General features: G+C 31.7%; 3 protein-coding genes across 3 annotated transcripts; 2 read left to right on the top strand and 1 right to left on the bottom strand.

The window, feature by feature from the left end:
* Positions 1 to 4,754: 4,754 nt before the first annotated feature.
* Positions 4,755 to 10,108, top strand: LOC108547596 (putative fatty acyl-CoA reductase CG5065). The gene is made up of 8 exons (XM_017900215.1): positions 4,755 to 4,809; positions 4,882 to 5,165; positions 7,313 to 7,629; positions 8,192 to 8,439; positions 8,814 to 8,997; positions 9,369 to 9,554; positions 9,669 to 9,929; positions 10,030 to 10,108. Exons 2-8 carry the CDS (start codon positions 4,917 to 4,919, stop codon positions 10,106 to 10,108), a joined length of 1,524 nt encoding a protein of 507 aa, XP_017755704.1. The 5' UTR covers positions 4,755 to 4,809; positions 4,882 to 4,916.
* Positions 10,109 to 11,240: 1,132 nt separating this feature from the next.
* Gnptab (N-acetylglucosamine-1-phosphate transferase subunits alpha and beta) lies at positions 11,241 to 14,210 on the top strand. The gene is made up of 7 exons (XM_017901216.1): positions 11,241 to 11,435; positions 11,673 to 12,094; positions 12,173 to 12,384; positions 12,493 to 13,282; positions 13,380 to 13,551; positions 13,638 to 13,825; positions 13,901 to 14,210. The coding sequence occupies exons 1-7, from the start codon at positions 11,283 to 11,285 to the stop codon at positions 14,208 to 14,210; spliced, it is 2,247 nt and encodes a 748-aa protein (XP_017756705.1). The 5' UTR covers positions 11,241 to 11,282.
* Positions 14,211 to 15,527: 1,317 nt separating this feature from the next.
* LOC108549039 (uncharacterized) lies at positions 15,528 to 17,392 on the bottom strand. The gene is made up of 5 exons (XM_017902289.1): positions 17,137 to 17,392; positions 16,518 to 16,776; positions 16,235 to 16,455; positions 15,818 to 16,165; positions 15,528 to 15,679 (listed from the first exon to the last, which is right to left on the bottom strand). Exons 1-5 carry the CDS (start codon positions 17,390 to 17,392, stop codon positions 15,528 to 15,530), a joined length of 1,236 nt encoding a protein of 411 aa, XP_017757778.1.

The raw sequence follows: 17,392 nt of genomic DNA on the forward strand, positions 1-17,392 counted from the left end.
GTTAAAATAAAACAAATACCGTAAAGAAGGGTGTTAAAAAAGGCATTTTTGCATTGCCTGGAAATGAAAAATTTCGAAATGAGTAATGTGATTGGTAACAGCGTATAATCGTTGACGGGATTGAAAATCGTGAAAGTAATTAAGTGGAAGATCTTTGTTCGTTAAGACACCTGTATCACGCGCTTTTCGATAGCGAATTGTCAAACAATGCGACAGAAAAGAAAGAAAATTTATTTGAGTTCCCCAAAGTTTCAAAAAATAATTAAAATAAAACAAATACCGTAAAGAAGGGTGTTAAAAAAGGCATTTTTGCATTGCCTGGAAATGAAAAATTTCGAAATAAGCAGTGTGATTGGTAACAGCCTATAATCGTTGACGGGATTGAAAATCGTGAAAGTAATTAAGTGGAAGATCTTTGTTCGTTAAGACACCTGTATCGCGCGCTTTTCGATAGCGAATTGTCAAACAATGCGACAGAAAAGAAAGAAAATTTATTTGAGTTCCTCAAAGTTTCAAAAAATAATTAAAATAAAACAAATACCGTAAAGAAGGGTGTTAAAAAAAAGGCATTCTTGCATTGCCTGGAAATGAAAAATTCCTTCCATCTTTAAGAGCATCTCCCAAAGATTAGAAAATTTTTGTATCACTTTGCCAAGGAACGATGGGAAAGTTGTCAAAAATCAGTAGAAATATGTGAAAATGAGACTGATCAAATACAGGTTGTCCCAGCAACGGTAGTACAAGGGGGTGTGATTCTACGTGAAAAAAGAAATCGAAAATAAAAAATAAAATTTGTTTGTTCGAAGCTTCGTTTTCAAGAAAATCGACTTTGAATATTCACCGAGTACGCGTGCAAACTAACTTTGGCTATGGCGGATGGAGCAATCGGTGTATCCCATGAATATTCAGAGTCGATTTTCTCGACAACGAAGCTTCGAATCAAAAAATTTTATCCTTTATTTCCGATTTGTTTTTTTACATAAAATCACCATTTCGACTCATTTTTCACAACTTTCCCATCATATCTCGACAAAGCGATGAAAGAAATTTTGTTCCTTGGAAGATGCTCTCAAAAGTCCTGAAGAGATTTTTCATTTTCAGGCGATGCCAAAAATGGCCCCTTTTTAACATCGTTTAACGTCGGAGTGTTAAACGTTTGTTCGTTATTAGGATACTTCGATGTGGAGTATAGTAATTCGGTGACTTTCTTATTTATTTGTGTATCGGTTATAGCTTATTCGTTTATCGATCTCTTTGATAATTTTATATCAACGAGTCGAAGAGGATTTCAATTCCATTTCGCAGCGTGTATTTTTAGAATGTCATTAGGACAGGAAATGAAAAAAATTAAGCGTACAACAACGAAATAAGTTGTTCTAAGGCGAAAATTGAAAAGCTACAGCAATCTTCTTACAATTAAGGGAAGAGAGCTCAGTCAGAATTAATTTCTAAAGTCACTCAACAAGTGGTGTGGGTAGAACATTAATTAAATCTATGGAACAGTTGCTTCCAGCATATTCAATTGTGCCCCTCAGCTTGAGAAACAAGCAGATATAGAAAGGTATACGAAAATATCCTGAAAAAATGATAGCAATCTCTCTAAATAGAATCATCGACAATTTTATCGTAAATTATAAACGCAGTAGCTTATCTATGGCGGAAAAGCTCTAAGTAACTAGAAGCAGCTTACAGCAGCTCCACCTAGGTGGCGGATTTATCACTAAATCGATATCTACTCGCACGAAAACAAATTTACCATAAACTTCTGCAACAAATGTACTCAAAAAATCATAGATCTATTATATATTCCATCGTTTAATTAAGAAATAAATTTGATATACAATTTTCCCTAGATTTTGAAATTTTGGTAACTTACTAGAGGGTAGAAAACAATCGTTAAAGCTACTTCGATATTCAGCGGCCCTGAATAGTATCATCTATCTAATATAACAAAAACCTAGAATGCTAACCCTGTTTATTTAAAATATTTATCACAGAATCTTCTAGAAAATCGTACAATTATTCCGAATTCCGTAAGGAATAGAAGACAGCATCGATTTTTATTACATTAAAAGGTATCACAAAAATCCCCAAAAGAAACTATCAAATTTTTACAAGAACGTACAAAATTTCTTCAAACTTTTAAATCTCACAGTACCGTCTATATACATTCTTGAACCTGGAACATCAACGAACCCCGAACATCGTGATAATTGGGGTCGCGTATTCTTAAAATTACGCTATAAAAATTTACTAAATAGCCGAAAAATCGTATCGATCTACGTCAATTCGTATCTATCGGTGTGTTACATCTGGGAAAAAGGACTTGAAAATATAGTTCCTTCGAGTGTCATGATCTGCTGGTTCTTAGCAGCCGAGAATCGTTCGACGAAGGTCGAGAAAACCAGTCTCGACCCTTCCGTCGTTACGGAACGTTCTCGATTGTAAAGCACGCGTATCTGCGAACATTCCCTGCGAAAATTGCGTAAAGAAGACAAAACGGATAGCTTGTAAAGTGCAAATAGTTTATTAATTTATTCGGATCTCTTTTGATCGTGTTTCGTTATTTCCTGGCATCGAAAAACCGTCCGTAAAACAGGATAAAAGTTCGATATTCCAATTTCTGTTCATTCCAACTCTTACCTTCTTTGCTTCGATTGAAAATTACAAATAGGGTATAAAAGATCAGAAATATTCTTTTGTTACTTTCTACGACGACGTTAACGAAGAAGATGAAACGCGTTCGCGCTACGTATGCGAAATAATTCGCGTGTGTAATGAAAATTGTCTTTCCACCACTCGTGATACAACTTAAGGTGGAAAATGATCATTTCTGCTGGAGAACAAAGGACTTTAAAGATATTTCGAGATCGTAAAATTCACCGGTGTGAAATGAAACTACACGTGGGTAAATATGTTTTTACGTAGACTAGTTGTTTTCTATCATTCGCGAGGAAAGCTTGAAAAAATTCTTTCCTTTTGAACGTGTCAATCGTATTCGATACATAGTCAAATTTATGCGAGACGTCGTGACAGACATCAATTTTCGATATATGCAAATTTCGCGATATGGCATTCGATCGACAACGAGCTTATTCTACGCCATTGTGAAATAGAAATTTTTCTTCGGTTAAGAATTGGCAAATTTGGAGTGAGGAATTTTCTCGATTACGTGCGCGCGCAAAATGTAAGCGCGGATCGAGAAATAATCGATACTTTGAAAAGCCTTCGTGAGTACTGGTTACACTCGGGCAGATTTTCTATTATTTCGAAACGTTCTTCTTACAAAGACAATTCAGTTCCTTGCATTGGAATTTCTCGTCGTGCAATCCAGTTCTAACGAGAAATTCGCGAATGTTGAACGATAATCTGTAAATTTCGATAAGATGAATGAGCAATTCGATGAAGGAAAAATTAATTTGGAAAAATTAATTTTTGAACCTTCGAATGTCGTGTCAGATAATAACTGAAACTTCGTTTAAGGATCATTTTGCTATTAATTTTTATATAACTGATATTTCTATTTACTTTTATTTTTTCTATGATACTTCTTACTATATCGAAAAATATGTCAATGTTAGTGATAAATCATAGCCAAATCGACCAATTGCATAAAACAAAAGAGAGAAATTTGTGTTGAATATAAAGAAATGAAATATCGAGCACACGTTTCGACGATAAAATTTCAAATGATTCGAAAAGCGGAATTAATCGGTATAGCATGTTAAGCATAATCGATTTAATCAGTCGTAATTACGTATAGTAATTGAATTCTTAAAAAAACGTTTCTATGTCTTTCTGGCATGAAAGCAGGATTGAGAAACTCGAGGAATACGTAATGATCCTTGAGGAATTAGCTTGCATTGAGAAGGAATTAGTTCGTAAGTGTCGCTGCTAAGCTTCGCGTGCAATAGCCAATCCGTTTAGTAAAAGAACTTTCCAGGTCGAGCTGTGCGAAGAAAGCGGCATTTGTAACGCTTGATACAAAGCTTCTTGTTTCTAGGACAAGGTCACTCGGTGTACTATTTGTCCGTGGACCTTCATTTCCTCCATATGAATTGATCTGCTAATTAAATATGCAAGAAGTGCCTCTACATGCTGGCCACTCGTGTATTATAGCTCGCGTGCCCGGTTGAAATCCATACATAAAGTATTTATTGGTCGAATCTGTGAAGACGGAAGATAGAAGACCATCGGATAAACGAAAAATTGTTCGATTTTGAAGTTGAATTGAAGTCAAATTTTGCAACACGCTTTTCCTTAGAACACTTAGAAAGTTATAATTTCGTTCGTTTCGTTTTCCGAAATTTATTTTTCGAGATTACGTTTTCGAAATTGAAACAGCGCTCGAAAGGAACTAATACATCGTATTATGCGTGACAGTGAACACGAGACGTAAGTGAATAAAAGAAGCCTCATTCTTACATTTGAAAGAAAGTGTGCCGGTTTATACCAGTCTTAAAAGAAAAAGTAACTCTTCCGTTCGAAGAGTAAGAGAGTGAAATAGCGACAGGTTAGCAGCGGTGCTTAAACATGGATTTTTAATAAAAGCAGAGAACAAATTGTCAGAATTCGTCGATCATCTGAGAGATGGAGTGCACATTGAACGGTGCAATCGAAAACTAACGCATCTTTCAAAAACAGATTCGTTCGATTCGCCTAAGAGGAGTTAAAAATCATCGTTCTCGATACTGCCTCTTCGTAGATATAATTTAGAAATTTGTCCGAAGATGAAATTTTCTAAAAACGTTCAGATAAGATAGAGAATACGAATTATTTATACGAATCGCAGAAAGAATCAGTTTGAAGGTAGAACGAAAATTATGCAGATAGAAACTACGATCTAATCCGACAGTATAATTTTCTTTCACTCTGTTACAGATATCGGAGCCGAGAGCGCTTGAACTTCCTGCAAAATGGGCACAGCAACTGTACTGAGCAATGAAAAATGTAGAAATGATAACGTAAACATTGACGAAAATTCCATCGAGGCATTCTTCGCCAACACGGTGATCATGCTGACCGGAGCGACCGGTTTCTTGGGGAAAGCTCTTATGGAAAAGTTGCTGCGCTCGTGTCCCCGTCTAACCGCCATTTTTATTCTAATCCGGCCGAAATTAAACCAAACAGTCGAGCAACGACTCAAGCAACTCATGAAAAATCCCGTCCGTAAATAATATTTTTCTTCTTTTCAATATATATTTATTTAATTCATAATTATTTCATTATAATAATTAATTCATAATAATTGATAACTCGTTCGATTTCACGATTGTTTATCACGATATGAAGAATCTCGTGCAAACATAAGGGGTTAAAGTGAAACTTTCGAAAAAGACATAAACTCTGCACTGTAGATCGGATAATCAAGCTTCAATTATTCACTGGCTTCGTTGACTATGGTTTCAATTAACGTCTAAAATTAATAAATCGTCGAATAACGTTTGAGTTATAATAGTTAACAAACGAGTAATCTTTCATATCGATAACTCGATTTTTGGAATATAAAAAATCGTTAATTAACGTCTAAAATTAATAAATCATCGAATAACGTTTGAGTTACAATAGTTAACAAACGAGTAATTTTTCATATCGATAACTCGATTTTTGGAATATAAAAAATCGTTAATTAACGTCTAAAATTAATAAATCATCGAATAACGTTTGAGTTATAATAGTTAACAAACGAGTAATTTTTCATATCGATAACTCGATTTTTGGAATATAAAAAATCGTTAATTAACGTCTAAAATTAATAAATCGTCGAATAACGTTTGAGTTACAATAGTTAACAAACGAATGATTTTTCACATCGATAACTCGATTTTTGGTATATAAAGAATCGCTGACTATGGTTTCAATTAACGTCTAAAATTAATAAATCGTCGAATAACGTTTGAGTTACAATAGTTAACAAACGAATGATTTTTCACATCGATAACTCGATTTTTGGTATATAAAGAATCGCTGACTATGGTTTCAATTAACGTCTAAAATTAATAAATCGTCGAATAACGTTTGAGTGATAATAGTTAAAAAACGAATGATTTTTCACATCGATAACTCGATTTTTGGTATGTAAAAAATCATTGACTATGGTTTCAATTAACGTCTAAAATTAATAAATAGTCGAATAACGTTTGAGTCATAATAGTTAACAAACGAGTGATTTTTCACATCGATAACTCGATTGTTGGTATATAAAAAATCAGTTTCGCTTTTGAAATCAAAAGCTTTCTTTTCGTAGTACTTAGGTATACGTAAATTTACTTTATTACTTACCAGTTATTACTTTGCCACGTCAATTATTCGTCACCGTTGAAACTACTTTTGACATCTCGTAAAATATTATCCTCTTCATTAAACATTTAATAAATCACGATACTTTCTCAACGAGGTATGGATTTATTTTAACGACGAAATATTTTACGATCTTCCATCTTTCTTCGTAAAGTTTCTTCGAGATCGATATTCGAGACCTTGCACGACTTTCCCGTTGATGGAAGGTACCTGTGTGAAAGAATTACGATTATTAATTAATCCTGCGATCGCTAGAGACTCGGTAATGAATAAACAAGAATTAATTACGCGAAACATAAAGAGTATCGTAAGCATTATTATGAATGAATAGAAAATCAAATTATCGTACTATCGATTACGTATAGCATATAACGTGGAGCAGATATAAATATGAAAGTTTCAACGTAACAGTACATATGTACATACCATCGTGTGTTGTACCATCGAACGAATCGCAACACGCTGTTGTATAATCGTTTCCATAAAAGTATCAATGCAAACACGACTGTTTTCATTAAGAAATCACTCGAGCAGCGGATTAAAAACGTGCAGACGAGTAAACCGGAATAAAGTAAAAATTCATTAAAAGATCAATTTCTAGAAACGAGTTTTTCTCCTAATAAAAGGACAAAGTAGATAATTGAATAGATTTTTGAAGCAATGCAATGAACTTAACCTTTTGCACTCGAGATCTGACCCTCAGTCAGCATTTCATAAAATTTGGAAGATCGATATTAATTAATACATCAAATTTAATGTAATGTAACAGTGTGCAAGATATCGAAATCAAATAATTCTACAATTCTTTATTTACTGCTGAAAAAAGTATCGTCAGTTTTTTAATAGAGAATCTTCGATTTTCTACTCTTCTCTAACCAAAAAATCGTCGAGTGCAAAGGGTTAAAATACGTAGACGAAATATTGGAAAATACAAATCTTTATGGAATAATAAAAAAATTATAAACGCTTTGTGGAAATTCAGCTCTTAACAAGTTTCTGTTCTCTCGTACAGATTTTCGATCAAATCAAGGAAACCAACCCCTCGCTTTGTAACAAAATCATCCCCATAAAGGGCGACGTGGCTCAGCCAAACTTGGGTCTTTCGCCGGAAGATCGAAATTTAATAACACAGAAAGTGAACATAGTGTTTCACAGTGCGGCCACAGTGAGATTCAACGAACCGTTGAAAGTAGCCGTTAATTTGAACACGAAAGGCACCAATCGCATGATAGATTTATGCAAGGACATAAAGAATCTAATTAGTGTCGTCCACGTTAGTACAGCTTACAGTAATCCAAATCGGCTGGAGGTCAATGAAACGATTTATCCGTAAGCATAAATTAATACAAGTATAAAACGATATATGTTACACGTTAAACGCATAGAACGATGAACGAACGACAAAGATGATTGATAATTTTATAATTAACACTTAACCGACCGCACGTCCCAGAACGAACTATACGGTTTCCACCGCGCTCGGGGAACACAAACTGCATTTTTCGGAAATACCGAATAAGGGGTCTTAAAAATTGGTGAACTTTATTATATCTTGTGCTTTATAGAAGCAGTTCGTCAGTAATTGCGGACAACTCCAAATGGAGGTAGTGCAAGTAATTACCGAAAACGAGAAACGCGCTGCTAAGGTCAAAATGGGAGATCTCCTCGATCGGTCGGCTAAGTGTTAATAGTTGTAAACTTTGAGTGAAAAGAATTGCAAATTTTTCAAATCTTACATGCAAAATTATCAATGGATCTCTGCAAAAGAGTTAAATATTAAAATAGTCCTTCGATATATTCTTCGTTAATTTATAAATCGAGTTACTTTGCATCCTCGACTCGTGCATTATGATATAACAAGAATGTTCACTTATCATTGATAATATTGCAGCTCGAGCATAGAGCCATCTACGATAATCGATTTGTGCGATAATCTAGATGACGAGGTTCTCAATGAACTAGAGAAAAAGATTATCAAGAATCATCCGAACACGTACACATTCACGAAAAATTTAGCAGAGCAACTTATACTCAAGAATGCTAAAGATTTGCCTATCTCGATAGTGCGACCAAGTATAATCGCTGCAGCTATGAGAGATCCATATCCCGGATGGATAGACGGTACCTTTGGAATTACAGGTATTTTCAGACATTTTTACAATGTTGCTAACGGAACGTTTTTTATATTTATAAATAAACTGTAATCACGATCGAACCTAATCACCAAATATACCCTAACTCTGGGAAGAAATTAATTAACAACAAAACGAGACTACGGTAAATGTTAATTAAAAAAATCACTAACACGAAGATACGTCTTTCCTATTTAAACTCTATTAAAGAAATCTATTAAAGAATTCTGCAAAATCGTCGCTATAAAAATTGAAAAACCTTTTATTTACAACTTTGATTCTTATTTTTTTTTTAATCTATTCGATACATCTTCGATATTTTTTTTATTCAACATTTCAACATACAAGATGATTAATTATTGAATTATTTTGATATCACAGGAATCGCAATACAGATCGGCAGAGGTGTGATCAGAACGTTTCTAGGCAAATCGTATTTAAATCTGGATATGGTGCCTATTGATTACGTGGTTAACACGATAATATGCGCCACGTGGTACAACACGGTGTGCCATGATAATACCATTAAAGTTTACAACTGTACAAATAATGGGAATCCTATCAAGTAATACTTATTACAGAATTCTTTTTTAACCGATCTGATTTAATTAAGTAACGGGTAAAATTCTATGCATTTCAAGGCTTCAATCCATTAACGATCATATCCGACACGGTTTCGATTTTATATAAAATTTTTTTTTATTATCGAAGCGATGTGAACGATACCTAACCTAACTCAAAATGCAAATAAATAAGGAATATATTAATATAATTAATTTGATATAGAAAAGCCTTTCCAATAACGTGCATAGATGTACCTTGGATAATTGGAAATAACTATTAATAATATAATAATTGGCAATAGTTTCTGAGATATCCTAATATAAACTCCATCCTACTTACAATTTTTTAAGTATAAATATTTCGGTTCTCCAGTTGGGGTATGCTTAAAACACTGGTTGAGAAGCACGTCATAAAATCACCACTGAAACACTTAGTGTGGTACCCAAGTTGCAAAATTATAAGCAACAGATTTATATACAACATTCTATCGTTTTTTCTACACTATTTCCCCGCATTACTCATCGACACCTTTCTAAAAATCCTAGGTTATAAGCCCATGTGAGTATCGATCGGTAACGAACAATTGCAAATTAAAAAAGAAAGCAGATTTTTTTTCTTACTGATTATTAATTTATAATTCATAATTAATGTCTGTGGTAAAAATTGTATTAGGATGCTAAAAAATATTAAATATTGCGAACGTATGATGGGAGTGTGTGAACACTTCACCATGAACGAATTTACCTTCTCTATGGATAACACGGATGGTCTATTAAAGAAGATGCAAACATTGGATGATTGTAATAATTTCACTGCCAGCATGAAAAATTTAAATTGGGACACCTACATGGAGTATTACATATTAGGAATTAAGAAATACATCTTAAATGAAGACTCTAAAACTGCAAGTATAGGTCGAAGTCGATTGTTAGTGTGAGTATATTAACATTGTCGTTTAGAAAATTAAAAAGTAATATAAATATTAAATAAGTAATATTCATATATGTGATTAATATTCTCTTTTCCTTTCCAGATTTTACTGGATACATCAATTTACTCAAATATTGAGTATAATCATTTTACTGGCAATGACATTACGTATCACCTTTTGATCATTTTAATATTATTATCCAAATTTAAATCATAAAGAAGAAACATAATAAGTAGGATTTATAGGAAAGTGATTCATCATCTTCATTTCATTTTGCAAGTTCGTTTCTAACCTCACTCTGAAGTTATTCAAAAAATTCGATGATATAGTCTAGTAATATCTATAAGTATCAATAATAGGCATGTTTATGCAAAATATTCGATTTATTTACCTTTTCGGTACTAGCACCGAATTTATCCGGCATCCATCTGATGTCCTGTCTGTCAAGTGCCGGATGCATCCGACATCCATCTAATAACCTATGTGTACGAACGTCGGATATATCCGGCATCCATGTTACAGTTGTTATTTACGCTTAGGCAAATTTTCATACAAAGGATGACTGAATGTATCGATATTATACAAAGTATTTCCTCGGCAATAATATAATTGTTCCTAATAATCTCATATTAAATATCGTGTACATTCTACAAACAAAAGTTGTTTCTTGTTCAAATAATGCCATTCAATATCGTTCTACAAAAGTATTTGTAAATGTTTATGCACCATTTCTAAGTGTAAGTTTAAGGAGTCCCCTAATTAAGACAGAATATACAAACTAATTTCGATTACTAATTTCTATACGAATTCTATAATAACAAACTCGTAATATTTTTTACTAAACCAATATTTTATTATATATCTCACAAAATAATAAAATGTATAAAAGTTTCAATTATACAGAGATATGAAGATAATATTTTATATATTCGATTTGCGCACTCAATGTAACTATTTTCCATCTATGAATAAAAGCGATCTAATTTTGAACTCTGGCTCCCAATCTTTCAAGAAAATAAAAAGTAATTATCTGGTAATAACAACATACTCGTGTTATAATTTAAAGATAGCAAGAAATAAATGTAGTTTAATATATCAAATTGTTCGAAATTCAATTTTTTCTAAATAACATTTGTACTAAAAGATTATTTTGATTTATATGTTGATTTGTAAATCATGTATTTAACAACGTTATAACTCTTGAACCTTTAAGCATTGAGATATACTTTATATTAGATGTGTGCTTTATCTCTTTTGTAATTACATTGTTTCTGCATCGATACCAGTAAGTTTGCACTGGTTGAAATCAACCGGGTGTAAACAGTGTTATATGGATTCGTACAGTAATTTTAGCGATGTTAATCGCATGCAGAATTTTTATCAATATAATGAGCACATGGAAATTATTACAGCGTCGATGTTACGATCTTCTTTCATATAAATATTCACTACTAGTGATATTAACAGCGTTTACTTGCATATTTATCGGTATTGTTCATTTTGGAGAGGTTAGGTGACTTACTTTCCCTATTCTTGTACCAAATTTTATTTTATTGATTGTTAAAAATTTCTGTTTTATTGTTATTCGTAGAATGTACTTTGTTAAGTGATTAATTTTTAAAACATTAATAATATTTTTATGCATATTTTGAATTTAAATTTATATTTTGAATTTTCGAATTTGAATTTCCTAAATTTCAATTTTTGTTTTTAACATTTATTTTAATTAAATGCAAATCTTTCAGATGTGGCTAACTTGGAGTAAAGAAAAATATGAAGCAGTGTTTCATTCCTTCAATGACAATATATTAGGTATCTCCTTCCAAAAGAAGTTATGTCAACATGTTCCAATAGATGTTGTGTATACTTGGGTTAATGGCTCTGATCCAGTGTTTTTAAAAAATCTTAAAGAACATGTTCCTATTATGGACATTAATACAGCTGCTTCCAGATTTAGCGATAAAGATGAATTGAGATATTCATTGCGTTCATTGGAAATGTATGCACCATGGGTGAGACATGTGTATATTGTTACAAATGGCCAAATCCCAAGTTGGTTGGATATGGATAATCCTAAAGTTACTCTTGTTACTCATGAAGACATATTTTTAAATAAAAGCGATCTTCCAACATTTTCTAGTCCAGCTATTGAAAGCCATATTCATAGGTAATATTAGATTTATCAATTTATAAAAGTTAATAGTTACTTGTAATTTATTCAACATTGCAATTTTTACTTCTGCAGAATTCCTGGAATTTCAGATAAATTTTTATATTTTAATGATGATGTAATGTTAGGAGCAGAAGTGTGGCCAGAAGATTTCATTACTCAAGCAAATGGTCAAAAAATATATCTTGCATGGTGGGTTCCTGATTGTTCAGATGTTTGTCCTTGGGCCTGGGTGGGTGATGGATCATGTGATCCTGCTTGTAATACAACATTATGTGAATTTGATGGTAGAATTCATGTTTACATTTGTTTTCAAATAATAATTAAATCTATAACTTAGGAATTTAATAATAATATATTTGTATTTAAATTAATTTTTCAAGTTTCTCTTGTAGGAGGAGATTGTGATAGTACACCAGTTCCTACTGATAGTGAAGCCCTTGAGGAAGAAGGAGATTATCCAAACAAGTTTTTACAAGACCCTCTAGAAGATGCTAACTATGGATTAAAATTTTTAAATATGTTACGGAACAGAAGCATAGGTAATATATTGAATGATACAGAACCATTTACTCAACAAACATTATCGAACACAACTGTGAATTTAAAGTTGAATGTAAATAAATCTTATAATTCTGAAGATAAATACATTAGTTCCATTGAAAAATATTTTAATGAACAATTGAACGAAAATGATCAAGTCATATCTACTCAGAAATCAATGCTATCAAAAATGATAAATAAGATAAAACTTCAAAAGTCAAATATCACTGAAAGACGTTTGCAGTTAAAACGTCGTTTAAATAATGATATTATAAGCTTACCGCAAATTAATAATACTATAAAAATCAGTCATAAACCCAATCATTCCGACCAATGGAAACTTAGAACCAGGCAACTTGATACATATGCTGAATCTTTGCTATATGTGAATAGAATATATAATATGGCATATGGATTCGAACGTAGGAGAGTTCCTGCACATATGCCTCACTTAATAGATAAATGGATTGTTGCTGATATGCAAAAAAAATTTGAACATGAATTTAAAAAGACATCTAATCATAAAGTTAGAAACTCTGAGGATATGCAATTTGCCTTCTCTTATTTTTATTTCTTAACCAGTGAGAAACGAAAAATGCCAATTGAAGAAATATTTGATACATTTGACACGGATAAATCAGGGTAATTATACTAATATAAAATAATAATAATAGAAGATAACAGAAATATCATTGAAAACATTATTGCTATTATTGCTTTCTTGATTTATTATTTCCAGCACTTGGTCAGACAGAGAAATTAGAACCATTTTATCTAGACTCTATCCATTACCTCTTGATTATAATCTCGTTGTTGAATTTGAAAATGCAATAATGAATTGTTCAAATCATGTACAAGTTACTGAAATATTAAACCCACCACCAGGAGAAAGATATTTAGATTCATCTCTTGTAAGAAAACCTTATCAATGGCTTTGAACAATATTTAAATACAAATGAAAAGTTTTTTATTTACAGTAATAACTTTCTCTTTACAGCCAATTGTTTCTAAGGAATTAATAGCAAAATGTGAACAGATTTCAAGAAAGATTGAAGCAAAATTCGGCGAAGAAAAAGTCTATCCACACGAAATAATTAAAGCTGGAAAACATGAAATATTCGAAATGTTAACGAGTAACGTATCTTTAACAGTACAACTTTTAGACGAAATACGCAAAGATCCAAAGTAAGTAATTATAATCATTTTTATCAATAGCAGATTTAATAATAAATAAACTAAAATAATATCACAAAATTTTAGGAAATTCATTTGTTTAAATGATGATATGGATCCTCTTCAGCGTTCTGAGAACGAAATAGTTCGGGCATTATTAAACGATTTTTATCGCTCTCTTTACCCATTACGCAGTACGTTTGAATTGCCTTTACAATATCGAAATCTTTTTACTCACCGACACAAACTTTTTGAGTGGAAAGCTAATCGAACAAAGGCCAGGAATTTGTTACTATGTGTTATTCTTTTATTGCTTATTACTACTTTTTATCACTTATTTTATCATCAAGTGCGACGATTATTAAGAATACGAGCACTACCCACTTTACTCGTGTAAGTTTAATGCAAGAAATAGGATAAATAATATAAAGTATATTGATATCTTTTAAACAGAGCAACTTTTTCCAAATGTTTTAAGGAACATCGGGTTGTATATATAAAACATCATAAAGATAATTCTTTTATAAATTCATACTATTTTAACAGATAATTAATATTTTTTCGTACATGTTTTACATCTACAAGTCCATCCACAATTTAGAACTAATATTTGAAAGAACAAAATACAAATTGTAATGCTCATTTTTAAAAATTGATTTAAAAAGTACGATTGCAAAGAATTGATACTTTATAGAATATATTCGGATATAAAGAAATAGATATTTAGTATCGTGTTCTAAACTTAAGTAAAACGTTCCTGTGATATTGACGAAGTACTGATTGTCTTTGTTTCTCCCTTTCTTAACATAATGGGAGGATAGATTTGATAAATTTTTCTCTAAGATGAGCGCATAATGACAAATATAGTTTAAATTTTAAATAAACAAAGCGACTGATTACTATTAACTAATATTTAGAAAATTATATGGAATTTTAAAAATATATAACAATTTTGAAATACTGTTAGTTTACTGTGTTTTAACATTTTAATTTTGGTATATGGTACAATTTTTTACTAGAAAACTGTCATATTAATGATTGTTACACACAGAAACTATACTGAATTTATATATGTGGTTAAAACACTAAAAATATTATGGACAGAGAATATTAGTACACTGAATATCGTTTTAATTTTAAAGTCTGTATTTATTTTATTTTTAAAAAATCATGTAAATAATCATTTGAATAAAGCTATACGTTATTTCTTATACCTTATACATTATTTATATGCATGCCAAAGAAATCATCCATGACGTTAGTCCCATGATTAATGTATAGCGAAAAAATTTGTGAACATATTTTAAAATTAGTAGAATGTAGCGATTGTTTTGATCGTGCCAAATCCTACTTTTAATATTTCATTGTTATATCACTGCTATGAATGTTAGAAAGTACAATTCAATATAAATAATCATATATTTATATATATTTATATATATTTAAATATATTTTATTAATTATAGTGTAAATTTTTAGATTTTCTAATTTCCTACTTACTTTTATTTATAATATTACTCTTCTGACATTATTTATTGATATAAAAGTAGATATGTAAGTGTTTTAAAAGTATAACATAAATATGTAAAAAATTATTTAAATAATATAACTTTTGGACACTTTCAACAGAATAAAATGTTTGTAACTATTTCCTAGTACTACATGTTTAATGCTAGAAAATGTTTGCAAATTTATATTGAATTGCTTTGTATTATTATGATTCCGATACCTGGTGTCTATCTAAAGGAGGACAGTTCATATGCCGAAGATTTCGAGGACCAACCATACCCTTTTGTACTCGTGCGCATTCATTTAACCATATTGCGACGCTAGCTACTTCTTCAGCTGATAGACGTGCTCCAATACCTAATACCGAATTAAAACGGAAATTGTATCAGTGTTATCATAACAAAAGAATTATATATATAATAATAATAGTCACACGAGAAGTAACTTTAACAGTTACTTTAGCAGAATAGGATTAGTGGTTCTTTATTGTCTCACCCGGAATATTTGGATAGTACTTTAGCAATTTTGGATCTATAGCTTTCTTTTTTTTTCTTCTTTCACTTCCACTTCCATCGCCCATACTTCGCACATTCTGTTTCTTACTATAACTTTCTCCCGAACTACTACTATTAATCATGTTCTTCATAGATGCATTTTCATCTTTACTGAACTTTTGATCGCTATAAGATTTTGCTTTCTTGCTTAGCTCAATATTGGTAATGAAATTTTCATTATTAGGCTCCATTTTTAAAGTTCCCTCGCTAAAGGAGTCTCGTTTTACTTCATCTTCGATCATTTTCTTTTGATTGGTGTAACTTTCGCTTAATTGTGGCGTTATGTCACCTACAGAAAGAGAATTTTTTCTAAATTATGTGAAAAATATACGTAACAACAATTATTACGAGAATTTACTTCTCGAAGAATCAACATCTTCTCTTGACACCAATTCGAGATCTAAATTTACGTCAGCTTCCGTATCTTGGCTCGCAACTGAACAAGCACGATCTAGAGAACACTTTTCTTTGTTGAACCCTTCATCTTCTAAATAATCTGAATCGCACACGATAAACTCTGTTGGATCCTCGTCGGCAGGATCTCTTTCACTTCCGTCACAACGAAGTCCCGCTAGATATCTGAAAAAAGAAAATAATAATATTAATAATAGAGCCACGTGATTTATAAATTTTGTATATACCCATATATCTCCAGAAACAATGTGACGGGAACCATAGCCGATCCACCATCAGGTTCATACGTGAACAACTCACAAATCATAACCATTGTTTCTAAAAGACTGGAGCCTAAAAGTCCAACAGCGATGGCTAAAAATTTTTTCACTTGGCATTTTCGTCGAAATTTTCCAATCATTAAAATCAAATTCAAATCTCGACGATCCAAGCACAGACAGTCCCATCGTCTTAGTATTGTTTCCACAGGTAACGACTTATTGTAATCTGTTCGAAGAGCATTATTTGTTAACAAATTTTCACGGATAAACAGTTTCTTTAAACAATTTGGAAATTATTCCATTCAGACTTTACTTCTTTATCGAAAATAATGATAAATGTTTAAGCGATAGTAAATTAGCCATTATTGTCGTAAAAATATAAGGTCTTTAATTTGTAGAAATTATAATAACGATATTAAATTATTTTACTACTTCTTTTGACATAAGTATTTAATATACGGCACAGGCTAACAGAGTAGGATAGTTTCGAATATTAAGCACACGTAATCGATAAAAAATAATGTATTCAAATCGCTAATAGAACGTTCCAACAAAAGAGCATCTAGATTAAAATAATTGTCGATACCACCGAACTGCCGAAGTAAAATTCTCAGGAAACCAAGAGTCAAACCGGAAGCCGTATTTGGTGGTGGATATTCCAATCTCAATTTCGTTGGTGGTTCTTCTCCATCAGCCAACGCTCGAAAATACGAACTGGACCACTGAAGTAAATCGTATGGTTGTGTTCGAATAGCTGCCTTACAGAATTCTTTCAAAATTGATGGTAAATTCGATGGCACAATAATTTCATGCCCTGAAACTGATTGTTCTGCAACAGACAT

The sequence above is a fragment of the Eufriesea mexicana genome, unplaced genomic scaffold (genome assembly GCF_001483705.2).
Source record: "Eufriesea mexicana isolate 0111107269 unplaced genomic scaffold, ASM148370v2 scaffold4744748252, whole genome shotgun sequence".
Classification (NCBI taxonomy): Eukaryota; Metazoa; Arthropoda; class Insecta; order Hymenoptera; family Apidae; genus Eufriesea; species Eufriesea mexicana.

What these genes read in the sequence shown, in the direction of transcription:
- LOC108549039 (XM_017902289.1), bottom strand. Translation starts at nt 17,392, where the DNA reads ATGTCTGTTGCAGAACAATCAGTTTCAGGGCATGAAATTATTGTGCCA. An exon ending in TTTACTTCGGCAGTTCGGTG is followed by an intron (nt 16,777 to 17,136) that starts GTATCGACAATT and finishes CTCTTCGAACAG; the next exon opens with ATTACAATAAGTCGTTACCT. An exon ending in GTACTATCCAAATATTCCGG is followed by an intron (nt 15,680 to 15,817) that starts GTGAGACAATAA and finishes ATTCGGTATTAG; the next exon opens with GTATTGGAGCACGTCTATCA.
- LOC108547596 (XM_017900215.1), top strand. Translation starts at nt 4,917, where the DNA reads ATGGGCACAGCAACTGTACTGAGCAATGAAAAATGTAGAAATGATAAC. An exon ending in GTCAATGAAACGATTTATCC is followed by an intron (nt 7,630 to 8,191) that starts GTAAGCATAAAT and finishes ATAATATTGCAG; the next exon opens with CTCGAGCATAGAGCCATCTA. An exon ending in GGTCGAAGTCGATTGTTAGT is followed by an intron (nt 9,930 to 10,029) that starts GTGAGTATATTA and finishes TTTCCTTTCCAG; the next exon opens with ATTTTACTGGATACATCAAT.
- Gnptab (XM_017901216.1), top strand. Translation starts at nt 11,283, where the DNA reads ATGTTAATCGCATGCAGAATTTTTATCAATATAATGAGCACATGGAAA. An exon ending in AACATTATGTGAATTTGATG is followed by an intron (nt 12,385 to 12,492) that starts GTAGAATTCATG and finishes TTTCTCTTGTAG; the next exon opens with GAGGAGATTGTGATAGTACA. An exon ending in GATATTTAGATTCATCTCTT is followed by an intron (nt 13,552 to 13,637) that starts GTAAGAAAACCT and finishes TTCTCTTTACAG; the next exon opens with CCAATTGTTTCTAAGGAATT.